Source organism: Malus domestica, chromosome 01 (assembly GCF_042453785.1).
Source record: "Malus domestica chromosome 01, GDT2T_hap1".
NCBI classification, from domain to species: Eukaryota; Viridiplantae; Streptophyta; class Magnoliopsida; order Rosales; family Rosaceae; genus Malus; species Malus domestica.
This window is the reverse complement of record NC_091661.1, coordinates 24,145,964-24,167,454: the sequence shown is the minus strand read 5'-3', so window position 1 is coordinate 24,167,454 and position 21,491 is coordinate 24,145,964. Positions and strand designations below refer to the sequence as shown.

At 40.1% G+C, this 21,491-nt stretch overlaps 3 protein-coding genes across 5 annotated transcripts; all 3 read right to left on the bottom strand.

The window, feature by feature from the left end:
• Positions 1–91: 91 nt before the first annotated feature.
• LOC103417736 (actin-1) lies at positions 92–3,133 on the bottom strand. The gene is made up of 5 exons (XM_070818951.1): positions 2,876–3,133; positions 1,699–1,768; positions 1,167–1,560; positions 392–1,005; positions 92–299 (listed from the first exon to the last, which is right to left on the bottom strand). The coding sequence occupies exons 2-5, from the start codon at positions 1,756–1,758 to the stop codon at positions 234–236; spliced, it is 1,134 nt and encodes a 377-aa protein (XP_070675052.1). The 5' UTR covers positions 1,759–1,768; positions 2,876–3,133; the 3' UTR covers positions 92–233.
• Positions 3,134–5,752: 2,619 nt separating this feature from the next.
• On the bottom strand, positions 5,753–8,866 carry LOC103406406 (very-long-chain enoyl-CoA reductase-like). 2 transcript variants are annotated; one of them, XM_008345387.4, is made up of 5 exons: positions 8,653–8,866; positions 8,491–8,606; positions 8,178–8,217; positions 6,483–7,237; positions 5,753–6,046 (listed from the first exon to the last, which is right to left on the bottom strand). In XM_008345387.4, exons 2-5 carry the CDS (start codon positions 8,557–8,559, stop codon positions 5,978–5,980), a joined length of 933 nt encoding a protein of 310 aa, XP_008343609.2. In that variant the 5' UTR covers positions 8,560–8,606; positions 8,653–8,866; the 3' UTR covers positions 5,753–5,977. The 2 variants fall into 2 exon arrangements, with proteins under 2 accessions (XP_008343609.2, NP_001315672.1); NM_001328743.1 differs by lacking the exon at positions 8,653–8,866 and having other exon boundaries at positions 5,978–6,046; positions 8,491–8,559.
• Positions 8,867–10,295: 1,429 nt separating this feature from the next.
• LOC103436853 (KIN17-like protein) lies at positions 10,296–20,888 on the bottom strand. Of its 2 annotated transcripts, XM_029101278.2 has the most exons (2): positions 19,602–20,888; positions 10,296–10,936 (listed from the first exon to the last, which is right to left on the bottom strand). In XM_029101278.2, the coding sequence occupies exons 1-2, from the start codon at positions 20,722–20,724 to the stop codon at positions 10,869–10,871; spliced, it is 1,191 nt and encodes a 396-aa protein (XP_028957111.1). In that variant the 5' UTR covers positions 20,725–20,888; the 3' UTR covers positions 10,296–10,868. The 2 variants fall into 2 exon arrangements, with proteins under 2 accessions (XP_028957111.1, XP_008373526.2); XM_008375304.4 differs by lacking the exon at positions 10,296–10,936 and having other exon boundaries at positions 19,390–20,888.
• Positions 20,889–21,491: the final 603 nt, after the last annotated feature.

Below are 21,491 nucleotides of genomic sequence, written 5' to 3'. Positions count from 1 at the left end.
TAAAATCAAATTGCAAGATATTAACCAACGAACCGGCAAGAGGGATCGCAGAATTATGAACACAGAATAGAAATAAACCGAAGAAAAGCGATAAAAACAAATAATAGCGATGGAATTGACCCATTTCAAAATCTGACTCCTAAGCTTCTCAAAGTCATAACACCAGCAAGTGAACAGCATAAAATGACAATAAAGATGGACACAATACTCTCCATGATTCTATTGTCTATAATTTAGAAGCATTTCCTATGGACAATAGACGGCCCAGACTCATCGTACTCTGCTTTTGCAATCCACATCTGCAATCAAGAAAACAAGCGGAAAGCTCGAATTAGTAATCATCCAAGATCAATTTGGAACAGGATGTAAAAGTGCAGAAATGAATACAAACCTGCTGGAAGGTACTAAGGGAAGCCAAGATGGAGCCTCCTATCCAGACACTGTATTTCCTCTCGGGTGGTGCCACCACCTTGATCTTCATACTGCTTGGGGCTAGGGCAGTGATTTCCTTGCTCATTCTATCAGCAATGCCTGGGAACATGGTTGAACCACCAGAGAGTACAATGTTGCCATACAGGTCTTTCCTGATATCAACATCACACTTCATGATGGAGTTGTACGTGGTTTCGTGAATGCCTGCTGCTTCCATCCCGATCATTGATGGTTGGAAAAGGACTTCTGGGCATCGGAACCGCTCTGCACCAATGGTAATGACCTGCCCATCTGGTAACTCATAGCTCTTCTCAACTGAAGAGCTGGTTTTGGAAGTCTCCATCTCCTGCTCATAGTCAAGGGCAATGTAAGAGAGTTTTTCCTTCATGTCCCTCACAATTTCACGCTCTGCAGTGGTCGTGAAGGAATATCCACGCTCCGTAAGAATTTTCATCAAGCTATCAGTGAGGTCACGACCAGCAAGGTCAAGACGAAGGATGGCATGGGGGAGGGCATACCCCTCGTAAATGGGAACCGTATGGCTGACACCATCACCAGAGTCGAGCACAATACCTTCACAGTAAAACCAGCACACCCATCAGCAGAGACGAGAATAAAATCATTTGGGTTGAATTAAAAAGTTATTTCAAAACAATCATGCATGCCATTCTTCGGTAATTGGACACAATTTCAAATTAACACCTGCAGTAGGAAAGACTAATCAATAAGCTTACCAGTTGTACGACCACTTGCATACAGGGAAAGAACAGCTTGAATGGCTACATACATAGCCGGAGTGTTAAAGGTCTCAAACATTATTTGGGTCATCTTCTCACGATTGGCTTTGGGATTCAGAGGGGCCTCAGTTAGAAGGACCGGGTGCTCTTCTGGGGCAACCCGAAGCTCATTATAGAAGGTGTGATGCCAAATCTTCTCCATGTCATCCCAGTTGCTCACAATACCATGCTCAATAGGGTATTTCAAAGTTAATATACCACGCTTGGATTGAGCCTCATCACCAACATAAGCATCTTTCTGGCCCATGCCAACCATGACACCAGTGTGACGAGGGCGCCCTACAATGCTAGGGAACACAGCTCGTGGAGCATCATCTCCAGCAAATCCAGCCTAAACAGTAACATGAAAACAAGCTTTAGGATACAATGTCCAGAAAAGAAAGATAAGAAAAGGCACACCCATCCAAACCATCTGCACATCAATTTTAAAATGACATCTTGCCAAACCAATATAAACATATTTTAATACCTTGACCATTCCCGTTCCATTATCACACACGAGTGGCTGAATGTCCTCAGCTTCTGCCATCTTCTTCTACCTGCTAGGTATACCACAATTAGTTACATCGGTTTCCTCCCCTTTTTGGCCTGCAATTGCCTCATATGACAAGAAAAGGAACAGACAACACAGTACACCACGCAAAATAATCCCAAATGCTTTACCAAAGTTTTTGTCTTGCAATAAAACTCAATGCTCATGCATAAGATACCACAAGTCTATTACATAAACAAACTTAAAAAAGGGTTTCATCGAAACAAAATGAAATATTGCTTAAAAGCAATGGAAAGACATTTAAGGAGTCTAGATTACAAGCGGGACACACAAACACCATAATGATTTAACATAATGCCGGCCAGAAAACAGCAGCAGAAACAGAAGTATGATTTTTCAAAGGAATGTTTGCAATATGTAAGATGCCCCAGCGGAATCAGCAAGTATCCACGACTAGTAAATGAACAATCTTATCTAAAACAATAACAAAAAGATCCAGACCGAATAGGATCAATGGCCAAAGGTGAAACATTTACCACCAACTCTCATTGCAAAACAAAACAAGCAGCAATAAGTTTGAGGCAGAGAGAAAAACTTAGAAAGACCAGATTATACGAGCTCTCAAACCATCCATCGAATTAACAATCAAAGAAGATACAAAGGATAACAATGCAGCTGCTAGTTAGCCTTTTTGTGTTCATTCATGATATTTCACATTATGTAATTATGTGCTCATTGTTTCCGAAATTTTCATATACTTAACGTTTGCTGCTAACCATTTTCGTATGATGTTATGCAATGATTCTATCTAATTATATACATATACATGTATATATATACATAGTGAGACATGATTCAATGAAACATAACGCATCAGTTGGTCACGAAAAGCAAATGGGCAAATCCCAAGTCACCATTTCAGCATATGGAAAATCGAAAAAAAAAAGTCTTTCAAATCTGAAACGCGATCAAACGCCACAACATTCAAAACCCAATAATCAAAAACTCCCAGAACAAACAATGCAGCAATGAAATCATCAAAAATTACACACATGCAAGCAAAAAACAATCATACAAAAAGGAAACAAAAAAAATCAGAGATCTAAAGCACCAGGAATCAGAGCAATAAACAAAGAGGGGTGAGAAAATTGACCTTTTTCTGCAAATGCGCAGAGAGAGAGAGAGAGAAAGAGACAGAGTGGCGTTTATTGTGGGCGAAGGAGGAGGAGGGTGGAGTGACAATAAGAAGGGAGGCCGACTTCAAATCTGGGCCGTTGGATTTCGATGGAAATGTTGAAGACTTCAGACCGCGTCCAATGGGTTGTGTTGGGCTCCATCGCTTTCTGCTCCAGTCATTTTTCTCATTTGGTTTGACCCTTTTGCCCCTTGAATTCCTATTTTCATCCTTTCCACCACCTATTTGCCATTTGACATGGAGCTGGAATGGTGGTGCTTACGTTATGTGAATTCAGTAGAGAGAGTGGGCCCCTTTCTCGGTTTCATTCTCCCGCGTTATGGTTAATTCGATCATTACTTGTGTCTACGTGACAACTTCTTAATGTTTTGATTTACATGTCTGACTCGTTAGCTTTAGACTTTCATTCTAAGTATAAGCCTCACCTCAACACATATAACTATCAACACATAGTATATGAGCAGACGAGCCTATTTCATGAGCTACGTAGTTTCATGAATGTCGTTTTTCTCAATACTAAGTCATTTCAGGCATTCATTTAAGTATAAGTTTAAATATCTTTAAATTAAGTTTTAAATCGTTGATTACAAGTGTTTAAATACGAATTATAATAGATTTTGCCTGGAAAAGAATATTTTGAAGAGCATGAATATGATAGTTTGTAATGTTAAGAGAAATAAAAGAACAATTAACAAAATGTACAAAAATGGCCACTCAGTACTATGGTCTGGTGATATTCCTCTTCACTTGGAAGTGAGGGGTCTTAGGTTCGAATCTCGTGGATGGTGAATTCGATCCATTATGTAGCATAGTTGGACTCCCCCTCCCCTTAGTGTAAAAATATCGATGTACTAAAAAAAAGTACAAAAATGATTCAAAATTTTTTGGGGTGACAGAAAGTCACAACTACCAAGAATTTGAATCACTTTTGTACATTTTTCTTATGTTTCTCTTCCCACTTCAACAAACTATCATATTCATGTTCTTCAAAATATAATTTTCCGTACGTGGAGCTCTACTCGTTTTCTAAGCACCCAGGAGTTTGCCTCGTTCTGCTTGCGAAGCCCGTCTCGTTTTGTGTGCATGCGTTTGCCTCGTTCTGCATGTGAGGTGTCTGCATCATTTTGCGTGCAAGAAGCTTGCCCCTTTTTTGCGTCCATAGAGCCCGCATCGTTTTGGCGTGCACGAAGCCAATCTCGTTTTTTGTGCGTAGCGCTGGCCTTGATTTATGCGACCCATTCCGCCTCGTTTTGCATGTCAAAATCCCACCCCGTTTTCTATGAAGAAGCCCACCTTGTTTTGCATGAGCTGAGTCCGTCTCGTTTTGTGTGTGTCAAGCCCGCCTAACACCCATATTTTTTGACAAAAAAAAGAAATTATTTCACAAAATATTTTTCCCGAGCCTCATGTTAAACTTTTTAAGGAATTTGGAAGCAGTTTTATACTTTATAAGGCAACAAATGTATATTTAGTAGAATATTTGAGTCGAAAACTAAAAATATAATTGAAAGACATAGTAATGAGTCCCAAAACATTGTCAAATGGGGTTCGACACTAGAGAATCTCAACTTAACTTTCAAAACTTCACAGTGAGGCGAAGGTGGAAATAAATAGATTGAACGATGATTTATGTACAAATTTGCAAAATCGATTGAAAACCAAAAGTGTTAATCCACGTTTTTTGTAAAAAAAAATGCAAATTTTTTATTTTCTTGAAATATTTTATTTGAGCATTAAGTAAATCTTTATAATGTATTTGAAAACGGATTTACTATTTATTGAGCAATAAGTGTATATTTAGTAGAATATTTAAGACGAAAAATAAAAAAATAAGTGAACAATATGAAGATGTTAAAATTTATATTAAGTGTATATTTTAAAAATTAGAGATGTTAAAATTACTTGTAGGTTTATACAAAGAACAACAAAATTTTGTTTCGTTAAATAGTGTTAATATGTTGTTTAGATTCAGATAAAAGAAAATTTTACAAAAAAAAAATTCAAGTATCTTCAAATTTAGGTTTTAAATCGTTGATTACAAATGTTCAAATACGAATTATAATAGATTTTGCATGAAATAGTATATTTTAAAAAACATGAATATGATAGTTTGTTGTAGTGATAAGAAAAATTAACGAAAACGTACAAAAATGATTCAAATTCTTGGAATGCACAAGTAACACATCATCACCCTCGATGCATTCATGCTCTTCACGCTTTTCATCTCGATAGGGTTAGCTTGCAAACCTAAACAATAATCAGAAAGCTTTGATGTATCCGCGACAACATTAAAAAAAACATTATCGAGTAAAAGGTATGGCAATGAACAACATTTTTAGATGTCTATGAGGATCCACTTAAAAGTCACACAAATGTCGTTGGCAGAATACAAATCCTCACTGTCACCAGCTATAAGCCATGTTCTTCTTGAATGTGTTCTGATAGCGTGGACCGAGACAAGATTCTAAGCTACTCTAGCATATATTAAAGAGAAAAAGATTCGAGCTTTGATCAACTGGACCGAGAGAGGATGCCAAAGATCCTCTAATCACATTCATTCATCGTACATCGTGCAACCAATTTTAGTCAGGTACTATTTATATTTAATTTTAAATAAAAAAATTAATTTTTAACTGCACGATAAACAATGAACGGATATGATATGAGAATCCGGCGAAGATCCTCACTCAACTGGACCTAACCCACATATGCTAATCGTTCATGTTTATGATGACTAAAATATAACACTATTCCTTCATCAGCCAACATCCAAAAAGCATTGCATCCTGTAAAGCTCTAATGAAATTATTGATTTCAATTAGAAAATACTAAGAATTTAAGGGGGAAAAAGGAGAAATTTCATAGTCAACAAGTGCAAATTACAACACAGTTCAAACAAGAAGAACAAGATGACCTATCTTATATAGATCGACAGCGAATCCTAAGTAGTTCAAATGAACAGAATCCAAACGGAATGCTACGATAATTCAGGAGGTAAATATGAGATTTTAACTCCCTCAAGCCCGCATGGGTGGAATGGAATCCAGGAGCCAATCGCTTCTACAGGAATGGAGGTAGGATCACCCATCGGCGCGGATACTTGGGTCTTCCGTCTTTCCCATCAAATATCTGTGATGGCAAGGTGTTACAACAAATCATGTTAAATGCATTCCGATGCTTGAATAAAACATACATATGTTAATACGTTATCCATAAAATATGGTTTTTCCCCAGTTCTATCAAACAGACTAATGGCAGCAGGAAAATGTAGGTTGTCAAGAAAGCTAATATTGATTAAATCAAATTACAAAAGTCATCAAACATAATAAGAACCAACAATCGTGAAATCGAAGTTCAGTTTACTAAGCATTTACTAATCATGCACGCAAACTAACCCAACCATGCAGCGATACTCAATCTATACATGAAACTATAACATATCTATATGCATGCATAGAGTTGTTCTCTAACAAGGAGATTGAACTTTTAAGCAACAAACACAAGCAGTTATTGGTGTAGTGAATAAAGTATTTGATTTGTAGATTGCAATAGTCTAGAAGATTACCTTCTTAAGACGTCGGTGCTTTGTAAGCGCCCAGTTGGTCATGATGGAAGCAGCAACTATGAGAAAGATATAACCAGCGACTGTCTGCGTTGCTATATTGAAGCCCAACCATTGATAGATCTCTGTTGTGTAATTTGCACATGTCACAATATTGAACAGAAAACCCCGTGGGATTTGATATCCTCCATTTCCATCAGGGCTTCGCAGGTTCCTCAACAGGATATGACAATACAAGTTTGAGATTTGACATATTATCCCAAAACCAAACCCGATCTTCATTTGGAGGTCACTAACAGGGGTGTAAAGCGGGTGATTCAGGTAATAAGCTATGAAAGCGCCAAAGCTCCAATAGTAAGCACAATTCCGGAATACATTGGAGAGTGGTGAGGTTGCATGGCTGAAGCGATGTACGAAAAATGTTTCCATAATACGTTTGAAGTAGTGGAAGCACCAGTAGTATAGAGCATATGTCTGGACCGGGTGGATGACACGGTCTCCCTTGAAGCCCAAGTAGTCGTACACAGGGAAGTAGTAAAAGATGGGATAAAGGATCAAAGGGCCCAAATACTCAAAGAAGAAGAGTGTTCTGTAGGACACTTGTGGCCCCAGGTCCTTGAACACCACAGTTAAGTTATCTGAGTTCCCACTGATGTAATCTTGGAGACTCTTTTTGTAGCTAAGGACAACAGGCCTTTCTTTTGATCCTGGTTGGACGGGGAGAGTAAGCCGCTGTCTTGCAGGATAAAACTTTTTGGCTGTTGACATAAGACATAAAATCATTTAAGAAAGAATAATCTTACAATAACTAGAGCCACTTATAGAAACACAAATTTCTTTTTGAAGTTTGTAACGGAACAAGGCACATAAGGAATTAGTGATGATGGAGCATCAACAATGACATAAACCAACCTATAAACATACCTAGAAAAATAACAGATGCAAAAACCAAATAATTCAGGCCAGGTACCAAGGTTCCAATCTTGCTAACAAATCCAAAAGATCCTATGGGTTTAAGTAGTTGTGTTTCTAAACTAAAGAATGTGCACTATACACCAAAGTTTCCTAATTTAATCTTCATTTTCATTCAAATTCCAACGATATTAATCTTGAAGTACGTCAGACATTTTAGGTATTCAAATAACTGCATAACCAATTACTCTTGTTTAGTACATTCTCGATTTAAGGCATTTGATGGGGGACATTGAGGTGAATCAGCTATCTTATTGGCATTCAACAAGGTTCTTCAAAATTTCCACCAACTTTCATACTGTAAATTCTTACATTAGCATCTAAATGTTATAGCTCATATAGTTTAAAGGATGTTACATGAGAGTTTGCTTTCTTTAATAATGTAATATTTGCAAAACAAGAGCAATACTTACTAATCTCATGAAAATACAATACTACATGATTGCATCTACAAAAATAATACAACCGGCAAAAGACGCATATGCAATTGACCAAAAAAACAAAAAGACGCATATGCAAAACTCAATTTCTAAACTAAAGCAAACGTGATGCAGAGCAGCAAGCTTTAAAGTCACAAATTGTAAGCTATAAATACAGCCCTCAATCAATCTTATCGTTTAATTAAAAGACGATAATCAACCCGAAAATTCAATCTCAATTCTCAAAAGACTACTTATTCAGCTATACAAGTCCAATAGCAAGAAGAAGCATATCCAGAACACTTACTTCGCTTATAGATTGCATCCTGCAGATCAGCTACGGTGGCCTGCAACACAAACAGAGACACAATCAAACTCAGAAAAGCTAACAATTAACTAAACTGAACCTAACCCAAATTTGAAAATCTCATCCAAAACTTGAATCTTTAACTAAACTGAACGGAACCCAAATTCGAAATTTCCCATCCAGTGCAATCAAGTATTTCATTTTTCCAAAAACCCCGTACGGCATAAAATTCAAAAATTAATGCTTTGTTTTCTCAGAAATGCAACATATACGTCGATGAATAACAAAGCTATAAGATAAAAGATAAGCATACAGAATCGGTGAGCTCAAGGCCGCCCTTGACAACTTCTCGGCCACTCCGCGAAACTACGGTCACCTTCATCGTCGACAGCAAGTGAAGCGACCCACTTCAGCAAATCGATCAAGCAACAAACCCTTTTAATTCTTTCAGAAAAATCACGCAATTTCCATTCGAATTGCAGAGAGTGCGAATCAATCCGGAAAGAGAGAGAAATGAGGGTGAGAGTGAGATCCGGAAATGGGCCCTTTCTCCTTAATAACGCCGTGAAATGTTGTTTGGGTGTTAAGAGTTAGTTTGGGGGATATCGGATGGATGGTATGATATTAATGGCGTGCGGTTGGGGTAGGAAATTAGGATAGCTAATTATCAAGGTTGATGAACAACACAACCCCAAACTCGTACTAACATGTACACTGCTGACTAATCTATGTGAATAAGTTTGGAAGGGATTTTCTATGGTGGGCCATGTTTGTAATAACCTTTCCAATCTCGACACGTGTTGTTTTAGTGTTTGCAATCAATCTCTGTGTGTGCTAAACTTCACTTATAACGTTCGATTTTTGTTGTCAGAGCATGTTTACTTATTTGGAATGAGAGAAGTCATGAACCAAAATAATACCTAGTTGTTAAGTCTTGAATTGATACATGTATGTTCAAGTACATGGTTGTTGGTTAGGTATCGGATAAAGTACTCGCTCGATAATTTTAACGTGCAGCCCATTAATTTTTTTTGTCGTTAAATGCATGATATGTCATGAATGATCCAATCATGGTTAGTAAACATAGTGTAAATAAATGCCCTCACAACTGTTAATGTTAATGAAAAAACTTAAGAAAAGTCTACATACTCGTCATCTATCAATTGTTGGGTCCAAAGATTTTGTTTCCTTACACAAAATGATGATTTTAAGTGTTCTCCACTATGAAATGAAATGTTGAGGAGCTTATTTGTGTTAAAAAAAAAAAGTTCCATACACGGTTGAATGATGATTATGTAATTAATTATTTGGCCCATGGAAGTCAAATACTAATACCAAATTAATCAAATTAGTTAAGCCGTTATTGCAAGTATTTCAATGCCCTAACTAAAATTTATAGATTTATTGCTTTTAATTAACGCTAAATGTAAATGGCAGAGTCATTAGTTAAGCGGTTACCATACCGACCAGTAATGGCATGGCAGGAGTAGCAACTAGTCAGGTGCAGGACCATTATCCTTTTTGACTAGGCATTTGAAAAAGGGAACTTTAACGAAAAGCACCCGGTACTGTTCACTTTAACGAAAAACCACATTTTTACACTAAAAAGTCAATCCTGGTACTATTCACTTTACCCTTTATTTTGTCCTTATCATTAAAACTCAAAGTTTTCAAGCCCTTTTCATTAGTTTTCCTTTTGAAAAAAGGAGCTCATTCACCTCGGATCTGCTATGAGGTTATTGCCATTAGTCTTCCCAGTAGGCCGGAAAAAATAAGTGTGATATTAATATCTATTCTATTAAAAGAAGAGGGTTTGTCAACTTTTTGCCCTTTTTTTTTTCAATTTTGCTTACTTTTGAATACACAATGTTGACATGAGATGGCAAAATCGTAATTTTGTACTTTTTGACTAAATGACAATCATATCCTTATTTTTCCTATTTTACCCTCACTTTTGATACATAATATTTACATAAGGAGGGAAAAATGATAATTTTGTATCTTTTGAACTTTTTGCCCTTTTTTTTTCAATTTTGCCCTCACTTTTGATACACGATATTTACATAAGGAGAGCAAAATAGTAATTTTGTATCAAAATATTTACATAAGATAAAAATATGCACTTATTAAGAGAAATTGTCTCATCATCATTTTTTTCATACAGGTAAGTGAAATCATAATGTTTTTTGAATAGTTTGAATGAACTGAGTTGCACTTGAGGAGAACATGGAAGGATGTGGGTGGTTGTTCACACGCACACACTCTCTACTAGTATTAAATTAATATAAGAATCATAATCTTATAGTGGGCTGAAGAATTTAAGTGAAAAGAGCCCGCTGATAGAGCTGGACAGGGATGCATAATTCTTTTATACTCACCTAAATCACTGTGGACAGCCTTACCAGTGAAAAATTCTTGAGTCCGACTGTCGGACGTCATCAGTATGATCCTCCTTACAAAAGATGGGGCTTCTCCGTATTTGGTCCCACCCAACCCCACACTGGTCTCACACCTTTGAGGTTTGCTGCCCTATACGACTGCCGCACTCGAGAGCTCCTCCCCAGTGTGACCTTGTCGGCTCATTTATTATCAATCAGCTCCAAGGTTCCATTGGAGTTGCTATCTACCGATCAAACTAAACAGCATACCATAATTCACACTGTAAATCTATCAGACCTGCAGCTTAATATCTCATTGTTTCCAACTTTCCAGCCTTTGTGTGCATCTTTCCACTGTGAATGCTGCTATTTCCCTCAACCCTAGTACATAAACAAACACCAGGTCAATTTAATAACAATATCAGTCGACTCCTTTCACCATATTTATAAGCGGTCTGTTCTCCTTCTCTAAGTGTCAATCCTCAGCTCGTCTATCCACAGGTAAGATGTATTAGAAAGAACAGTCTAACAGTGCACCGAAATCATACAGAAAGAACGAACCACGTACCACTGGTGCAGAGAGAACCATGGGTTTCCACAAGCAGAAAAACACCCACAGTTTCTGGACTCTAGATACAACAACAACAACAACAACAACAAAGCCTTTTCCCACCAAGTGGGGTCGGCTATATGAATCCTAGAACGCCATTGCGCTCGGTTTTGTGTCATGTCATCCGTTAGATCCAAGTACTCTAAGTCTTTTCTTAGAGTCTCTTCCAAAGTTTTCCTAGGTCTTCCTCTACCCCTTCGGCCCTGAACCTCTGTCCCGTAGTCACATCTTCGAACCGGAGTGTCAGTCGGCCTTCTTTGCACATGTCCAAATCACCGGAGCCGATTTTCTCTCATCTTTCCTACAATTTCGGCTACTCCTACTTTACCTCGGATATCCTCATTCCCAATCTTATCCTTTCTCGTGTTCCCACACATCCCACGAAGCATCCTCATCTCCGCTACACCCATTTTGTGTACGTGTTGATGCTTCACCGCCCAACATTCTGTGCCATACAACATCGCTGGCCTTATTGCCATCCTATAAAATTTTCCCTTGAGCTTCAGTGGCCTACGACGGTCACACAACACGCCGGATGCGCTCTTACACTTCATCCATCCAGCTCGTATTCTATGGTTGAGATTTCCATCTAATTCTCCGTTCTCTTGCAAGATAGATCCTAGGTAGCGAAAACGGTCGCTTTTTGTGATCTTCGCTAGATTGCTCCGGTCATTAGTGTGGATAAGTATATAAATGGATAGAGATAGGAAAGCAAACACAAGATGTACGTGGTTCACCCAGATTGGCTACGTCCACGGAATAGAAGAGTTCTCATTAATTGTGAAGGGTTTACACAAGTACATAGGTTCAAGCTCTCCTTTAGTGAGTACAAGTGAATGATTTAGTACAAATGACATTAGGAAATATTGTGGGAGAATGATCTCGTAATCACGAAACTTCTAAGTATCGGAGTGTGGTGTCGTCTTGACTTGCCTTATCTGTCTCATAGGTAGATGTGGCATCTTCTCTGGAAGTACTTTTCCTCCATCCAGGGGTGGTATCTTTAACTGGTGGAGATGCACAAGGTAATGTATCAATTTCACTTGAAGCTTACTTGTAGTTTCAGGCTTGGTCAAGCGCGATACAAACCATGTAGTAGGAGTCCCCCAAGTCGCCGAGCTAAGGGGTCTGCTGAAAGAGGTGACAGACAAGGTAAGCAATCAGAGCTCCGACTGATTGTTCACCTTCTCCCCATCTTGCAACAGCATGAAGGATAAAGAGAAGAAAAATGAGAAGAGATGATATGAGATACTTTTGCTTTTGAAGAAGTAACTTTCCACAGGCTTATTCTTGAACTGAGCTGGAGGGTTTTCTGGTTTCCTCCAGAGTATAAGGCCGACTGAAGAATTTGAGGGTCAAAACAAGTCCATCAAATCTAGAGTACGTTCCACCCTGCTGATATGGGATACTTTTGCTTTTGACAGAGTAATGGATGTATCGGCACGTGTGCTGTTACGCTTGTCTCCACATGCTTCCTTGTATCCTTCGCACTTGCCCTATCTGTTCCTCAAGCAGATGCGGAATCTTCCTTGGAAACATAAGATGTTGAAGATGAGTACTCGAGAGCAATGCCAGGTAAGTAATCAGGTAAGGGGTTCCAGGCAGTCAGTTCCTGGCTGGAAGCTTGATTCCAAGTGCTGACTGATTGCTCTCTTTCTCCTTGTCTTGCAGGTAAAAACAAGGCCAAAGGAAAAGATAGGGAAAAAGCATGATATGGGATACTCTTGCTTTTAACCCTGATGATATGAGATATTCTTGCTCTAGTATAGCTTGTTTGCAGAGGTATTATCGGGGGGAAAGAAAGCTGAATATTTCGAAAGGCTTCGTTGGGAGTGCCCTCTCAGATATGATGAAGGGTTGAGCATTTTTGCAGGTCTGCCTGTCCGTTGGGGATGGAGGTTGACATATATAGGCGTCTCCCTAACAACAAGTAGTAATGCTATTCCTTTACCCTGCTTGGTCATAGCACGGTAGTGGGAGCTGTCAGTTTCACATGTTTTAACTCTGTCAGAGCACTTTGAAAAAGTGGTCTGTGGTATCTGGCTCTCGAGATTCGGAGAACGATGCCTCTTCGATTTTTGAGAAAGCAATCATGCTGGGGGTCTGGCTCTCGAGATTCGGAGGGCAGTGTCTCTTCGATTTTTGAGTAAGTAATCATGTTGGGAGTCTGGCTCTCGAGATTCGGAGGGCGGTGCCTCTTCGATTTTGGAGCAAGCAATCTTGTTGGGAGTGTTGTCTCGAATTTGAGTAAAGGTTGGGCATGTTTGCTAGTCTACCTTGCCACGAAGCACAAAGGTTGACACACAGGGACTTTCCAATTATCCAGCAATGGTACTGTTCCTTTACCCTCTCTTCGATTTTGAGAAAGTAGTCATGTTGGGAGTCTGGCTCTCGAGATTCGGAGGACGGTGCCTCTTCGATTTTGGAGCAAGCAATCTTGTTGGGAGTGTTTTCTCGAATGTGAGTAAAGGTTGGGCATGTTTGCTAGTCTACCTTGCCACGAAGCACAGAGGTTGACACACAGGGACTTTCCAATTATCCAGCAGTGGTACTGTTCCTTTACCCTTGTGGGTAATATTATGGTAGCTAGACCTTCAAAATTTATGTGTCTAAACTTTGTTAGTGCTGTTTCTTTGCTATTCTTTTACCTTTCTTGGTCAGAGCGATGTAGTGGGAGCTGCAAGCTTCACGTGCTCAACTTTGGCAGAGAACTTTGACAAAGTTATATGTGGTACCCATGAGCTATTGTTGCGTGTGGGAAGTGGGTAATTGAACAGTAAGATTCATGTGCTTTCTACTTCACTAGAAATCTTCTACAGAATGCCCATAATTTCTGCAAAGCTGAGTGTGCGTGTGACAGGTGCTGACAAGGCTAGAAAAGTAGGTGCCTCTTCGATTTCTGAGATCGGCCCTCGTGGTCTCTGAGCAGCCCAGCTTTTGAGAAAGCGAGCGCCTCTTCGATTGATTCGGAGAACGATGCCTCATCGATTTTTGAGAAAACAATCATGCTGGGGGTTTGGCTCTCGAAGATTCGGGGAGCAGTGTCTCTTCGATTTTTGAGAAAGTAATCATGTTGGGAGTCTGGCTCTCGAGATTCGGAAGGCGGTGCCTCTTCGATTTTGGAGCAAGCAATCTTGTTGGGAGTGTTTTCTCGAATGTGAGTAAAGGTTGGGCATGTTTGCTAGTCTACCTTGCCACGAAGCACAGAGGTTGACACACAGGGACTTTCCAATTATCCAGCAGTGGTACTGTTCCTTTACCCTTGTGGGTAATAATATGGTAGCTAGACCTTCAAAATTTATGGGTCTAAACTTTGTTAGTGCTGTTTCTTTGCTATTCTTTTACCCTTCTTGGTCAGAGCGATGTAGTGGGAGCTGCAAGCTTCACGTGCTCAACTTTGGCAGAGAACTTTGGCAAAGTTATCTGTGGTACCCATGAGCTATTGTTGCGTGTGGGAAGTGGGTGATTGAACAGTAAGATTCATGTGTTTTCTACTTCCCCAGAAGTCTTCGACAGAATGCCCATAATTTCCGCAAAGCTGAGTGTGCGTGTGACAGGTGCTGACAAGGCTGGAAAAATAGGTGCCTCTTCGATTTCTGAGATCGGCCCTCGTGGTCTCTGGGGAGCCCAGCTTTTGAGAAAGCGAGCGCCTCTTCGATTTCTGAGATCGGCCTTCGTGGTCTTTGAGCAGCCCAACTTTTGAGAAAGCAAAAGCCTCTTCGATTTCTGAGATCAACCCTCGTGATCTCTAAGCAGCTCAGCTTTTGAGAAAGCAAACGCCTCTTCGATTTCTGAGCAGGCGCCTCTTCGATTTCTGAAGCTCCGTCGAGTGCAGATTTTTATAGGGGCTGGCATTAAGTTCTAAAGCACACTTGAATCTCCACCAGTAGAAGCTTCATTCTTGCACTTCTAAGATCTTGATTTGTCCGACCTCTTCTCTCTTCAACACCTTTGAAAATGTCTGGCCCCTCCGACCGTCGTTTTGACTTGAACCTTGTTGAAGAGGCAGCCCCGCCTTCTCCAGACAACATATGGCGCCCATCCTTCGTCTCCCCTACTGGTCCTCTTACCGTTGGGGATTCCGTGATGAAGAATGATATGACCGCTGCGGTGGTGGCCAGGAACCTTCTCACTCCCAAAGATAACAGACTACTTTCCAAACGGTCTGATGAGTTAGCTGTTAAGGATTCGCTGGCTCTCAGTGTTCAGTGTGCAGGTTCTGTGTCTAATATGGCCCAACGCCTATTTGCTCGAACCCGCCAAGTTGAATCATTGGCGGCTGAAGTGATGAGTCTCAAACAGGAGATTAGAGGGCTCAAGCATGAGAATAAACAGTTGCACCGGCTCGCACATGACTATGCTACAAACATGAAGAGGAAGCTTGACCAGATGAAGGAAACTGATGGTCAGGTTTTACTTGATCATCAGAGATTTGTGGGTTTGTTCCAAAGGCATTTATTGCCTTCGTCTTCTGGGGCTGTACCGCGTAATGAAGCTCCAAATGATCAACCTCTGATGCCTCCTCCTTCTAGGGTTCTGTCCAGTACTGAGGCTCCAAATGATCCCCCTCCGGTGCCTTCTCTTTCTGGGGCTCTACCGACTGCTGAGACTTCTCCTAAGCAACCTTTGTGAAGGCTCCCTCTTGTGTGTTTATTTTGACTCATGTATATGTACATATTTGTAGCTTATCGGGGATATCAATAAATAAGCTTTCCTTCATTTCAACGTATTGTGTTAAATACACCAAAGCCTTCTTCGCTAAGTTCTTTGAATTTTCTTTTGTTGAAGCTTGTATGTTGAAGCTTTCTGAGTGGAGCATGTAGGTTGGGGTAGTGTTCCCTTAATTTCCCGAGTGAGGAAAACTTCTCGGTTGGAGACTTGGAAAATCCAAGTCACTGAGTGGGATCGGCTATATGAATCTTAGAACGCCATTGTGCTCGATCCTGTGTCATGTCCTTCGTTAGATCCAAGTACTCTAAGTCTTTTCTTAGAGTCTCTTCCAAAGTTTTCCTAGGTCTTCCTCTACCCCTTCGGCCCTGAACCTCTGTCCCATAGTCGCATCTTCTAATTGGAGCGTCAGTAGGCCTTCTTTGCACATGTCCAAACCACCGTAACCGATTTTCTCTCATTTTTCCTTCAATTTCGGCTACTCCTACTTTACCCCGGATATCCTTATTCCTAATCTTATCCTTTCTCGTGTGCCCACACATCCAACGAAGCATCCTCATCTCCGCTACACCCATTTTGTGTACGTGTTGATGTTTCACCGCCCAACATTCTGTGCCATACAGCATCGCCGGCCTTATTGCCGTCCTATAAAATTTTCCCTTGAGCTTCAGTGGCATACGGCGGTCACACAACACGCCGGATGCACTCTTCCACTTCATCCATCCAGCTTGTATTCTATGGTTGAGATCTCCATCTAATTTTCCGTTCTTTTGCAAGATAGATCCTAGGTAACGAAAACGGTCGCTCTTTGGCATTTCTTGATCTCCGATCCTCACCCCTAACTCGTTTTGGCCTCCATTTGCACTGAACTTGCACTCCATATATTCTGTCTTTGATCGGCTTAGGCGAAGACCTTTAGATTCCAACACTTCTCTCCAAAGGTTAAGCTTTGCATTTACCCCTTCCTGAGTTTCATCTATCAACACTATATCGTCTGCGAAAAGCATACACCAAGGAATATCATCTTGAATATGTCCTGTTAACTCATCCATTACCAACGCAAAAAGGTAAGGACTTAAGGATGAGCCTTGATGTAATCCTACAGTTATGGGAAAGCTTTCGGTCTGTCCTTCATGAGTTCTTACGGCAGTCTTTGCTCCTTCATACATATCCTTTATAGCTTGGATATATGCTACTCGTACTCCTTTCTTCTCTAAAATCCTCCAAAGAATGTCTCTTGGGACCCTATCATACGCTTTTTCCAAATCTATAAAGACCATGTGTAAATCCTTTTTCCCATCTCTATATCTTTCCATCAATCTTCGTAAGAGATAGATTGCCTCCATGGTTGAGCGCCCTGTCATGAACCCGAATTGGTTGTCCGAAACCCGTGTCTCTTGCCTCAATCTATGCTCAATGACTCTCTCCCAGAGCTTCATTGTATGACTCATTAGCTTAATACCCCTATAGTTCATGCAATTTTGTACGTCGCCCTTATTCTTGTAGATAGGCACCAAAGTGCTCGTTCGCCACTCATTTGGCATCTTCTTCGTTTTCAAAATCCTATTGAAAAGGTCAGTGAGCCATGTTATACCTGTCTCTCCCAAAAGTTTCCACACTTCGATTGGTATATCGTCTGGGCCTATTGCTTTTTTATGCTTCATCTTCTTCAAAGCTACAATCACTTCTTCCTTCCGAATTCGACGATAAAAAGAGTAGTTTCTACACTCTTCTGAGTTACTCAACTCCCCTAAAGAAGCACTCATTTCATGTCCTTCATTGAAAAGATTATGAAAATAACCTCTCCATCTGTCTTTAACCGCGTTCTCTGTAGCAAGAACCTTTCCATCCTTATCCTTGATGCACCTCACTTGGTTTAGGTCCCTTGTCTTCTTTTCCCTTGCTCTAGATAGTTTATAGATATCCAACTCTCCTTCTTTGGTATCTAGTCGTTTATACATATCGTCGTAAGCCGCTAACTTAGCTTCTCTGACAGCTTTCTTCGCCTCTTGCTTCGCTTTTCTATACCTTTCACCATTTTCATCGGTCCTCTCCTTGTATAAGGCTTTACAACATTCCTTCTTAGCCTTCACCTTCGTTTGTACCTCCTCATTCCACCACCAAGATTCCTTTTGGTGTGGGGCAAAGCCCTTGGACTCTCCTAATACCTCTTTTGCTACTTTTCGGATACAACTAGCCATGGAATCCCACATTTGGCTAGCTTCCCCCTCTCTATCCCACACACATTGGGTGATTACCTTCTCTTTGAAAATGGCTTGTTTTTCTTCTTTTAGATTCCACCATCTAGTCCTTGGGCACTTCCAAGTCTTGTTCTTTTGTCTTACTCTTTTGATATGTACATCCATCACCAACAAGCGATGTTGATTAGCCACGCTCTCTCCTGGTATAACTTTGCAATCCTTACAAGTTATACGATCCCCTTTCCTCATTAGAAGAAAATCTATTTGTGTTTTTGACGACCCACTCTTGTAGGTGATCACATGTTCTTCTCTCTTCTTAAAGAAGGTGTTGGCTAAGAAGAGACCAAAAATAATCAGGACGTGCATCATAGGCAGAATGAATATACGAGTACAATTTTTCCATACCATCTTGAACGAATAACAAAACGAATTCTGGTTGAAATGAACTGGTAAGGTGAGAATTGTGCGATCAGTCATGTGTGGCAGCAATTGTAATGAAGACTTCAAGGTGGCACAAAACACATTTCCTGAGTCAGTGAAGCTCCGCTACTATACCTAGCATCTCATACTACAAAACGTCTTTTCAACTTTTCCGTCACAAAATGCCTAGTTTTCAGACATCAACTAGTTGAAGACACTATTCCATAACCAACCAAAACTAGTTGAAGAATGAAGGCTCAATTCCATAACCAACCAAACTAGAATGCAGGCAGGTAGTGGCGAGTCAAAGGAAGTCTCATACTACCAAAATGGAAGTTATACTATAAATCATTGAAGTAGGGTCAAAATCCCCACCATAACTACCAAACAGAGCACATAAGTACAATTTTTTATCCCAGACTCCCAGTAATGAATACTAAGACGACATGAAAACCTCATAAATGGTAGCAAAATCTGAGGAGGCTAAAGTTACTTAGTACTTTATGCTTAAGTGCCAAAGTGAGAGCTCAGTCACACCTACATGTCCAACTCTTGATATTAAACAGTAGGTAAACAGGTCACAAGGAAACTCGGCAATGTTTTGGTCAGATGGATTGGTCGAGAGTAAGAGCACTAAAAATTGGGCAACATCATCACAGACAACAAAAGAATACAAAAACACAAATCAGCATCTAATTAGGAAAAGAGTGATTAAAATTCCCACTTTTCTTTGTTTTCTTCGAAGTACTGTAAAAAAATTGCATATTTGATTGCTAAATGCAGTGTAATTATCCATATTATATCAATAAGTAATTATACTATCTATGTATATAACCACAAGAATTGGCAATTGGCAACAGATTGTAGACAAACTTAGATAAACCAGAACCGTTAGTGATAAACATTGCAAAAACAATCATAGAACTCTCAAGTCATGCTTATCCAGTACTCAATAATTCAATATGAACAATGATAATTTTTTGAACATACAACCAGAGAGAAGCAATATCAGAATAGACTTTCAAAACAGGGTGACGTATCTGAAATGCAGATGGTCATCATAGACAAGTATTCTACCAAATTCACTAGGCAAGTTTACAAATATCCTCATACTCAACAGCTTTAAGCACTCTACCGTCATACGCACCCTTCTCTATCTGCACCTTAGCGCAAAAGTTATCTGTGTCGACCGCCAGCAACCTTGCATTTGATCCTCTGTAAGCCCCATTGACTATCTTCACAAGGCACCCAAGATTCGGAATCACGGTCTCAAGCTCAGCCTGGTCAACTCTCAAGACATGCTTGCTTTCAAGCATTTCAATCTCCCCAACATACTTATCAATCACTTTCCTCACAACCCCTTTTCCCTTATAGTAACCCTTGTCAGCCAAGGCTTTACTCATCACTTTAACAACGATTCCCTCACATAACCAATAATCCTTCCTATTAATCCTCTCCTTCTTCTTCTCCTCCTCCCTCATCAACTCTTCCAAAGCCAAGCTCCTCGCGTCACCGCCACTTCCATCTTTTGCCTTCTTAACCTTTCTCTCATTCGTCTCATCCTCCACCTCATCGAACACCAATTTCGCACTCCCCCCTTTATCTTTAGGTCCCAGTTTCGAGGACCCAAGCGCAAATCCAATCTTAACCCCAGGCTCCAATTTCACTTCCTGATTGGCCTCAGCCTCCGAACCCTGATCAGACCCATTACCCACCGGCATAGACTGACAAACCCTCTCAATCTGCTTCTTAATCTCCCTCTCCTGCTTCTCCTCATCCGCCATATCCGCCCGAAGCCGTTTGTTCTTCAACCTCTCCTTAAAAAGCGTCTCGGAATCCCGATCAATATACGTAATGAACCAACCCTTCGGCGTCTCGTCAACCTTACACTTCCCAGTCCTCCCCAAATGCTTCACGAACTCAGTCAGCGTCGCCCACTCGGTGGAATTCATATGCACGTGATGGCGGTCGTTGATGTACTCGTTGTACACGACGGTGGCGGCGATACGGCTGAACCGGTGACTCCGCTTCATCAAATCAAGAAAACTCTGCTCGAACTCCTCGGAGTAACCGTCGACGATGCGATTGGAGTTCTCGCCGAAGATCTGCATCTGCCGCTGGTGGCTCTCGCTCATGCAGTGGCACTTGAATCCGTTCTCGTCTCGGCATTGCTTCTGGCACATCTGGCAGTACCATCGGAGCTTCTGGAGTCCCTTGGCCTTGATTCGATTGGCGATTGCCTTCGGTGTGAGGAAATCGTTCTTTCCCATGAGGATTTTAGGGCAGAGAATTGGATGGGATTTGAATTGGGATTGTGATTTGGGGAATTTGGGAATATGAAACCCTAGGAACTGGAGCAAACACGCGAGTTCGCGACGCTCCCCCTTTCTAATAAGGAAAAAGAAATAATCCTTTATTTGTTTTTGTTTTTATTTTTAACAGAGAAAGTAATAAGAAAATTGGTGGCTATTAAGCACCTAGGTTTCAAAATTTTCTTTTCAACAAAGAAAATAATGCGATCAATTTGCACATTATTACGTTAATGTTTAATGAACTGTTAATTTTTATTTTTTTTGTCAAACAATAGATTTTGTTAGATTAAATGTTACATTACTCATCGACAATGTTCGAATCCACGTTATCATGTAAGAGCTCAATTCATTTTCACAACTGTGGTAAATGACTACTTGTGTTTAGTGAACTGTTAACTGTTGACGTAATAATACGAAACTTATTCAAATACCTATTACCATACCAAAGAAAATAAATTAAGGTTATATTCAAGATAGATAATGATTTTGACACTCTCATTTTCTTATTTTCTAATGAGTAATGATTGTATAAAAAAATATTGGTAGTAATTTTCACACTCCTATTCACATTTTATTAGTTTATATCTCATGATTCTCCATTGAATTATTCAATTAGAGTCTAAATATAAAAAGATGAGAGAAAATGACTAATTTTTTTCCCTCGAAAAAATGTGAAATTTGTCGAATATCAAAATGTTGAGTTGCAACGTGAAAAGTGGGAGCCC